Raw genomic sequence first — 9,898 nt, 5'->3', positions numbered from 1 at the left:
TTTACCTCCTTCTCTATATCCATACAAAATATCTATCAAACAAATAAAATTAAAATTTTCTTTTGAAAAATGAAACCATTCCATCAGTATTTTCTTATGACATTGTCACGTTCAACTATCGTCAGTAAACCGACTTTACAGACAACCGATTTTTAACACAAAGAAAGTGATTAAGCAAATTGTTCACAAAAGTGAATTTCGACCACTCGAAGCAATGGTGCTAACAGTTTCGAGCTCGTAGTGACTGATAGAGGAGAAGAACGTGTTTATACTTAAAATTTTTTTGTAGTCCTCATTTTTATATTATTCCCAGATTCCTGAAAGCAGGCTGAAGAGGACCTTCCGCTCTATCTTCCGGCGTAGTCCAGAAGGACTGCCGAATGTGACCTACATTATGGTTTGCAGGGCGAGAGATTTAATGTGCTACATTAATATTAATATTCTTTTCTTATTTTTACTCAAAGATAAACTTATTTAAATATTTTCCAAGATAGATTATTAACTCAATCTTTAAAGTTCATCAATTCATTGATACAGTGATGTACGAGGTCTGTTCAAAAAGTATCGCGAATTTTGTGTTTCTTCAAAAATTATTTATTTATTCATGAATACCTATTTTGTCTCCTTTCAAACTAATCCCCACCAGATGTTATACACTTGTGCCAACGTTTTTTCCACTTCTCGAAGCACTTCAAAAAATCTTTTTTTGTATTCTTGTTCGGCTCCTCCTTCGATGCCGTTTTTATCTCCTCAATCGTGGTGTAGCGTCGTCTATTCATGGGCCCCTTCAGTTTCAGGAAGTAAGGGAGGAAAAAGTCACAGGGGGGCAGATTATTATTATGTTGTTTTTGGCTAAAAATTCACGCACAAGCAACGATGTGTGAGTAGGGGTATTATGATGGTGCAAATTGCAAATTGCGCATAACTTGCAGGTAATATTTCTTACTGACCGTTCTACCCTGTGACAAGAACTCATGATGTACCACCCCTTGCAGTCGAAGAAAACTGTAAGGAAAACCTTCACATTCGACTTTCCGCTCTTGCGGAAACTTCCATTAGGATGATTGATCTTTGGTTTTCACGTCATAACCATAACCCCATGATTCGTTACCAGTTATTACCCTCTGGGGCAAATTTGAGTGGATATTTTGACCATCATTATAAAAAGTCTACAATATATTTTGTATGCCAGGCGCATACACCAAAATGTAATCAATAATAATGAAATATTTTTGAAAGCATCAAATCAAGACCTGTTTTAATTTTTAATATTAGTTTTAAGGCTTGGTACCCGAAACGAAAGGATTATACAGTTGTGACGACGGTGTCTGTCTCTTCGCCTTTCAGAGATTTCTAAATTCTAATGTCTAAGCAAAATGAGATATAGACTTCAAATTTACAAATAATGTAGTAACGAATATTGATATTTATTCAATGTAAAGAAATGTTTTTAAGTAAATAGGCAAGAATATTTACGTTGTTAAAGAAAGCGCTTATTGTTGAGCATCAACATAGTCAGTGTCAACTACATTCTTTGGATTCTTGTGCTCTGCAGTTTGGTCAGTATTCCCCAATTTTCGGGGAGGGAACTGGAATAACATTTAAATAATATTTCTTTTCGCTATTAAAATGTTTATACCGTTCTTGTTGGACGTGATAATCCATCGATTAACCATGTCTCCGATCATCACACCGATTTCGAAACGTTGCTGATTTTTTTATTGTTCGATATCGGATGCCGTTGAACATTTTGATGCCACATGTCTGTATGTATTACACATAAAACATTTCACTGCTCCTTTCTTACCGGGGCATGATGCACCAAATTGTTCTGCTGATCCACAATAATTAATAGTTGTAGTATCGCTTCTACTCGGCACCTTCTTTCTTCACGAAAATCGTCTTGCCCTGTAGGTTGTTCTTCGTTCTTCTCAAATTTCTTCTTCGTTGTCGACTGACTATGTCTTTTTATCTTATTTATAGGGTTGTTCGGAAAGTCATTTCGTTTTTTTTTTGTGGAAATGAAAGACAGTTTTCGTATAATAAACAAATACTTTATTAAATTATATATTGACCGTTCTGGTCCAACACCTTTTGCCATCTTTCTGGTAGTAGCATAATTCCACGCTCATAAAATTTTTGGTCTTTGCTGGCAAAAAACTGATCGAGGAGGTTTTTGACCTCCTCATTTGAGGTGAAGGTTTTACCGTCTAAAAAATTTTGGAGTGACCGGAACAAATAATAATCCGATGGTGCCAGGTCTGGAGAATATGGTGGGTGTAGCATTGTATCCCATTCAAGCTGTAAAAGCTTTTGGCGAGTGACCAAACTTGTGTGAGGTCTCGCGTTGTCTTGGTGAAACACTACACCTTTCCTGTTGATTAGTTCTGACCTTTTCTGTTGAAGTGCATCATTCAGTTTGTCCAGCTGATGACAGTAGACTTCCGAATTAATCGTTGTGTTATCCGGTAAAAGCTAAAAAAAAACGATTCCTTTAAAATCCCACCAAACAGACAGCATCACCTTTTTTTGGTGAATATCGGCTTTGGAAATGGTTTGAGCCGGTTCATCTTTTTTGCTCCATGACCTCTTGCGTTTGACGTTGTTGTATACAACCCATTTTTCGTCCCCAGTGATGATGCGCTTCAAAAACGGATCATTTTCGTGACGTTTGAGAAGCGAATCGCAGACGTCAATGCGGCGACACAGATTTCTCTCTGTGAGAACATGGGGAACCCATACATCGAGCTTCGAGGATAATCCCAGGCCTTTCAAGTGGTCATAAACTGTTGAATTTGATAAATTTAACCTCAATCCGATCTCACGTGTTGTTATTCGCCGGTTCACATCAACTAATGCCTTTATCGCGTCTTTATCAGCTTCAACCGGCCTTCCCGAACGTGGTGCATCTTCGACATCAAAATTGCCGGATCGAAATTTAGCGAACCAGTTCTGGCACTGGCGTACTGTCAACACACCTTCTCCATACACATCAGTCAATTTCTTTCTGGCTTGAACAGCATTTTTACCCTTTCTGTAGTAAAACAGTAAGATATGTCGAAAATGCTGCTTATCGCTCTCCATATTTAAAAGGGCACCAACCAAAAACTACTGCGTAGAATTAATTGGAATTTTTCACACACAAGCCTTGCTATATGAGCTCTCAAAGCATATAAAAATTATACGGCTTAAATGTGAAGTTGGGTGCAAAAGAATACAATTAAATCCTCTGTCGGGAAAAAATGAAATGACTTTCCGAACAACCCTATATATTAAAAAAAGAAAATGTTAAAAATGCAGTGTACTTATGCTATTTTCTAATCCTAAAACCGAAAAAAAATACAATTTTCAATTTAATTCTGTTCTATATTGTTCCCGTCTATTTATGTTAATGTTTATGTTTCTTTTGTTTCAGGTTACCGTTTCTTCAAAACAGTTATGTTTTTAACTGGTTTCATATTTGCTTCAACAATAGTTTATCTGATTTGTTTGCAAGGAGATCTTTTACCGCCTTATGGCAATGTTGGTGAGTTTTTCTGATTATATTTAAATTAATTAACATTATTAAATTAAACAATATCAGACTGTATAAAATTAAAGTTTTTTTATAAGCACCTATCTACGTATATTCACTTTATTTGTTTAAAATTAAAAAAAATTGAAAAATATTTGATTACGTAATACTTTTATTTATTACAATATTACCTCTAGTATTATACAGGGTGTTTGCTAAATACGAAGGTATTAAGTGTAAAGTAAACTCCATTTTTTAATGGTATATTGTTTCCCTATTTTGATTTTGGAGTATAATTCCTGAAGGATTTTTAATGTAGGGAAAGAGCGAATATAAAGATATGAATCGAAAGATTAGAAGAAAGTGAATTAGCTATCTAGGAAGTTAGATAAGTCAGGACGGAAGGAGTAAGAGGAATATAAAGCTCAATGATGAGCATAACGTGGTTAGAGAAGGTTAAAAATGACGAGGTATTGAAAGTATAGGAGAACAGAGGACTGTATGGAAGTCAATAAGAAATAGGCGAGATAGGGTGGCAGGACACCTTCTTAGATATAAAGGTTCAGTCATAGACATATTACAAGCAAAAACAGGAGTTAAGAAGAGTAGAGATAGACCTAGATTAGATTACTGTTTGTAAATAGTTAAGGATGTGGGATGTTCTAGTTTTAGTGAAATGCGAAGATTAGCTCAGGATAGGAAGAAGTGGAGGTGTGTGTCCGACCAGTCTTAGGACTGACGACTTTATGAAGATGATAATGATGATGATATACGTTAGTAAATTGATAAGGCGCTAGATGAAGTGGTTGAAAATTTAACAAAAACTTATCAAGCATGTGGTTAGATCTCGCTAAAATTTGAATGATTTGAATATCCCAGAGAAACTTCAAAATCGATTCACCATCAAAAGTTTACGTAGTATACCAAATTTCAGAATTTCATCAGTATGGACGGTTTCGAAAATAATGAGGAAAAATTTTGTTCAGGGTGATCCATTTAAAAAGGCGTAGAGAAGCATTTTTCGATTAATATTTATAGGAATTTTTCTTCATGGAACTACTTCCGGAATCATCCCTGGAATTTTTCCGCATTCTACACCCTATAAGATACAAGAATTAATTGAAATGTAAAATTGATGGATGATAATGNATTTAAATAATGATAAAATTAGGGAAAATTATAATTACTTAAATTAAATCTTCAAATTGCTGTCCATTTACTATTAAAACGTTAAGCTCAATTGTGTTTGACATTTAAGTTATCGTTTCTGTCACTTATTGCGGTCAATGTGTCAATACCTACTCGATTATTGATATGTTTATTTAAAAAATATTTTGACGAATAACTCCATTATTTATCAACCGATTTTCATTTTTCTTTTTTTGTTGTATTCAGAATAAAAACATCTATTCATCGAGGTATCGCAAAGGGTACTTTGCTATTTGAATTCTTTTTGTCAAGTAGGCTGACGCGTAAGGGTTGAAGGGTGGGGGATTGAAAGTGACATCTCTAAATGATAAATTAAAATTACAAATCGACGGGTCCGAGCATTTTTTTTAAATATTTTTCTCAACAATTTTATCGAATTTATTCGTTACTTTTGGGAAGCACTGTATGTATATAAAAAAATTATTTTATAAGTAAATGCACATAAATGTCATAAACACAAAAAATATATCCTTTTCAGATTAATCAGATGTAACAAAAGAAATAAAACAACAAAATTGTAGATATAGTAACTGAAGAGATATTTTGAATTTTAAACTAATTGTTAAATACACTATTTAAGAAAATTATATAGTCCAAATTTTTTGGGTTAAGACGGTTACGGCGATCATTCGTTAATTGTCCTGCCTTTGAGAAAACTCGTTCTGATGGCACTGAAGTGGCAGGGATGCACAAATATTTTGCCTGTAGCTGGTAAAGATCGGGAAAAATCCCTGAATGAGATTTCCAAAATTCCAGCGGGTTACTTGATCTCGATAAATATGGCAGCTCTAAATATTGACGCAACATCATTATCCCCGTGACATTTGGTGTAATATGTGACTTCGGGTGTTTCACTTGATTGTCTAGAAATGTCCAAATTGAATCCGAGGTTTCGGCTTCTATAGTAGAAGTAGAAGTATCGGCGGAAGCGCTTGTTATTTCTTCTTCAGTTTGCACTGATACAATAGAAACTAACTCTTCATGAACCAATGTTTGTGCATTATTTGCATTTCCCGAAACACCAAATGCTAATTTTTTAAAGCGGGTATCTGATAGGGTAGCTTTGGCCACAATTTTGTTACATTCAAGATTTCCGAGTCTCCTTGATATAGAATCGAGTAGACACGTTTTTAATTGATTTGCCACATCTGCGGTCACTACCTTATTTTTTAAAGAAAGTTGTAGGCCCTTAATTAAAGGAGGTACCATGGAGAGGGTAGGATATTTTTCGCCCGATAAAACCGTAGTTATATCTTCAATAGGTTTTAACAACGATACACAGTCTGCTATTATTTGCCACTCTGCAGTGTCCAAAAATTCAGGTGCTTGAGGGATAGATGTTATGGCAGCTGACAGCGGCGCTATTATTTTTAAAAGTCTCTCCATCATTATCAAACATAAGCTCCATCGTGTTCTTATATCCTGTTTGACCTTAAGAATAGGAAGATTCATTTGAATTTGCATTTCCTTGAGAATTTGAGATGCGACAACACTATGTTTGAAATGTCCAACTAGAGACCGGCATTTTTTAATAACTGTATTTAACAAGGGAATATTGTCTAGTTTCATTTACAGTTAGATTTAAGGTATGGGCGATACACGGGTGATGGTGTACGTTTATCTGTCAGATAGCATTTTTGATATTTGCCCCATTATCAGATACAACTGTGACGATTTTATTGTTGATATTCCATTCTTGAAAAATAGAATTAAGGGCTCTTGCAATGTTTTCTCCTGTGTGATGAACGTCTTCCAGTTCTTTGGTGGCTATGTTCCTGGAAACCATCTGGTTATTATAAATAAAGTGAATTGTCACAGAAATGTAAGCTTTGTTACTATCTGACGTCCAGATATCTGTTGTTACTGCAACATTTGCCACATCTGTCAGCATGGTCTTAATTTTGCAGCTTTCCTCTTGGTACAAGTTTTCAAGCCATACTGATGTTAAAAGTTTTCTACTTGGCAGTTGATAATGTGGATTCAGGTTATTTGAATAATTAATGAAGCCCTTATTTTCTACAATGGACAGTGGTTGATAATCTATTACAATCATTTGCAAAAGAGCTTTGTCAAGTTTATCTTTCATTTCCGGTGTTAGACCGTCGCCTCTAGTAGAACCAAATAACCTGAGTTGGTGAGAACCTTTCGATTTCGATAGAGGCTTTCCTTGGTTATTTGCTGTAATGTTAGTGGGAATTGGTATTGGTACAGCGGATCCACCAGGGAATAGTCTCCTTGAATTATGGGATGAAGAGTCAATTTCTTGACTAGGATCTACAACTGATGTTACCACATTTTCATCGGCATCTTCTTCGGGTTCACGTTGCGGAAATAGGGAAACCGGGTGTTTTCTTTTTAAATGTTCCCTTAAATTTGATGTATTTCCGGAATATTTATATTCATTTTTGCAAATATTGCAAGTTACGTTATTTTTCTTTTCCCCACTCCTTTTAAAATGCTCCCACACTGTAGACGAAGTTTTTGGTCCACGCTTCATAATTTCGATATAAAGTTTTAATATCAATAATACTCACAAAATAATTGATTAAAAATATTAAATGCACTTTATAATGTTCAAAACACAAATAACAAATTATATTTGTTATCATCAATCGATGTGTGATAGACGTCGCGGCCGATCTCGGCTATTATTCATTTATTTCATTTTATTGGTGACGACACGTTCAACATATACAGATCGTCTTTAATTTTTATGAAAAAATGGAGAACAAAAGAAAAACGAAAGTCATCAAGATTCGTATTTGAATCTCGCGTGCTCACGTGTCACGTCACCACTATGACTAACGAGTAACGAGAACCAGTAACGAACAGTACGAATACAAAACACGATATTGATGTTATTTATTGTTATTACCATTATCGATTTCTATTTCTGATTTTTAACGTTTTGTTTACAAAGTTTACATNACTGTAGGTTAATTATATATTTCATTTTTACCCTTTACGATAGCGGAGATATGTCGCCAATAGTACGAAATTAAAAAACTTTGACAAAATTTGGAATTAAAACGTTTTTAAGGACAATGTCGCTGTAAATTAAGCTATATGACTATTTCATGTTCTTAAATTAACTAAATAAGTGAATATCGCTCACTTGCATATAAATAAATCTGCGGTAGCCATAGGGATTCCGCCTGTTTCCAATATTATCAGGCTTTATTCCTACATACCTTATGTTATAATGGCATTTCTTTGATTTTAGTGGTGTTCCCCGAAATGATGAGGGCGTTCATCAAATGATGCGTGTGTTCTCCAAATGACGATATGCAGACAATTAGGGTTAAATTCACAGTTAAATTGAATTTTAAGCCAAATTATAGGAAGTGATTGTTATTTATTTATTTGCTATAAGGTTTATCTTAACAAAAACTTAATCTTAACTAAATTAAATCACTTCTTTAAAAATAGAAATTATTTGCTCAAATTCAACGTGAGATACATCTTGTGGCTCTAATTTAAATTTTTTGGCATTATTACGTACCGAACTCAAGAAATTTACTAAGATTTCTCCGTCATCGTCATCGACACCTGTCTGACAGGTGGCAACATATCTGTAATTGACATTTTTTTTTATGTAGGTACTTTAATTAATAAAAATGTTCCAGGGGATATTAAATTAGGATGTATGTTTTCCTTGTCTTGACTGTAAGATGTACTGCCTTTGACTTCAACAGTAAGTTTTCGCGCAGTCCGTTGACGATCAGAAATCGTCATTAAATCGTCCTCATCAGATGATGAAGAGTTATAAATGTTTTTATAAATGCTCTGTTTCTTTAATTTCAGTACATCTTGTAGATTCTCTATGTCCATAAACTCGTTCGGTTCAGGAGATTCCCTTAAATGTATATCCGTATTGGTTTAACTATTGGATATAAACTACCAGATAACGCTGACATTTTCAGCTCCTTTTCAAGACATTCATATCGGTATAATTTAATTGTAATTTCTGGGCCTTTTTGCCATCTAATATTTGTAATATTCATGATACCCGGTATGGCATTTAAAGTTTTCGGAACTAAGTTTTTTGCGTTAGAGATGTCATCATCAGGAATTTCTTTTACAAAGATAGTAGACTTAGTGAATAAATTAACAAAGTCTGAGGCTGTTTTAATATCTTGACCCATTAACACATGTCTGTCAGCAGTCCTTTTAAGAGCCCCACCTACGCCATCCATAGGTCCTTTTCCATGCCCAGGTTCACTGTACGTCCATGTAGCTTTTGCTATCAGTTTGAATTCATTTACTAATGTTTGTATCCAAAGATGTATATTTGTGCGGTTACGGTATTGGGATGTTGGACCATCAGAATACATATGGAGAATGTGAATATTTTCTTTTGCCAGTATTATTTTCAGAATAGGTTTCATATGAATCCATATTGCATAGGCTTGATGATCCAAATTTTCACTCACGGTAGCAAATGATTTGGATTGACAGTTAGTAATAGAAAGTACCACTTAGTAACTAAATAGCCATTTGGGTAACAACAATATCATTTAGAGAACGGTCCATCAAATCGGAGAACGGTCCCCAAATGACCGTTCACCAAATGATATTTTCAAATAACCGCGCATTTTTTAAACGGCAGCCATATTTGACAGCAATTCTCGCTTCCTTATTGTAAAATATTTGAAGTTAACATTTGATAAACAACACTATAAAAGCTATTATTGCAATATTTTGATTGAAAAATGCGTTCCCCATTTGACGACCTATTGATGTACGTTTTGTAAATAATGAATTGAAAGACACTTACCACTTATTTTAATTTCTTTTGGGGAACTACTTTCTTCACAGCCAAATTGTTTGCAACTCTCTCTACAGCTGTTCCTTAGACTAAAAAGGGATGCGTTCGAAATTTTTTTTTTCGCGCAATCAAACTAACTAACTAAAATGATGTTTACATTGTCGGACATTATATTTTGACTTACATTTTTTAAATTCGTTTTTCTTCTTTATTAATGCTTGCAATAATTTAATATTAGATACAATTGAAGGTGAATGGGTATTAATAACCGTTAAAAATATTTTATTATATGACTATTTCTGGTGTTAGCTTTTAAGAATTGCTACTTAGGACGCGTTCTCCAAATGATTTCTTGTACTTATTTGTCCATATAAAATGTAATAGATAAGAGTTTTTAATTATTTTGT

At 34.2% G+C, this 9,898-nt stretch overlaps 1 protein-coding gene across 2 annotated transcripts in view; it reads left to right on the top strand.

Annotated features, from left to right (window-relative positions):
- LOC108732859 (transmembrane protein 198) overlaps window positions 1-9,898 on the top strand; it is a 154,052-nt gene that overhangs the window by 117,096 nt on the left and 27,058 nt on the right. For both annotated transcript variants that reach the window (XM_025976982.1, XM_025976983.1), the window contains exon 4: window positions 3,416-3,526. In XM_025976982.1, coding sequence (XP_025832767.1) covers window positions 3,416-3,526 — 111 coding nt within the window. The remainder of the gene's footprint in view (window positions 1-3,415; window positions 3,527-9,898) is intronic.

This window comes from Agrilus planipennis, unplaced genomic scaffold (assembly GCF_000699045.2).
Source record: "Agrilus planipennis isolate EAB-ADULT unplaced genomic scaffold, Apla_2.0 scaffold31, whole genome shotgun sequence".
Lineage (NCBI taxonomy): Eukaryota > Metazoa > Arthropoda > Insecta > Coleoptera > Buprestidae > Agrilus > Agrilus planipennis.
The sequence above is the reverse complement of the archived record's forward strand: the minus strand, read 5'-3'. Positions and strand labels throughout refer to the sequence as shown.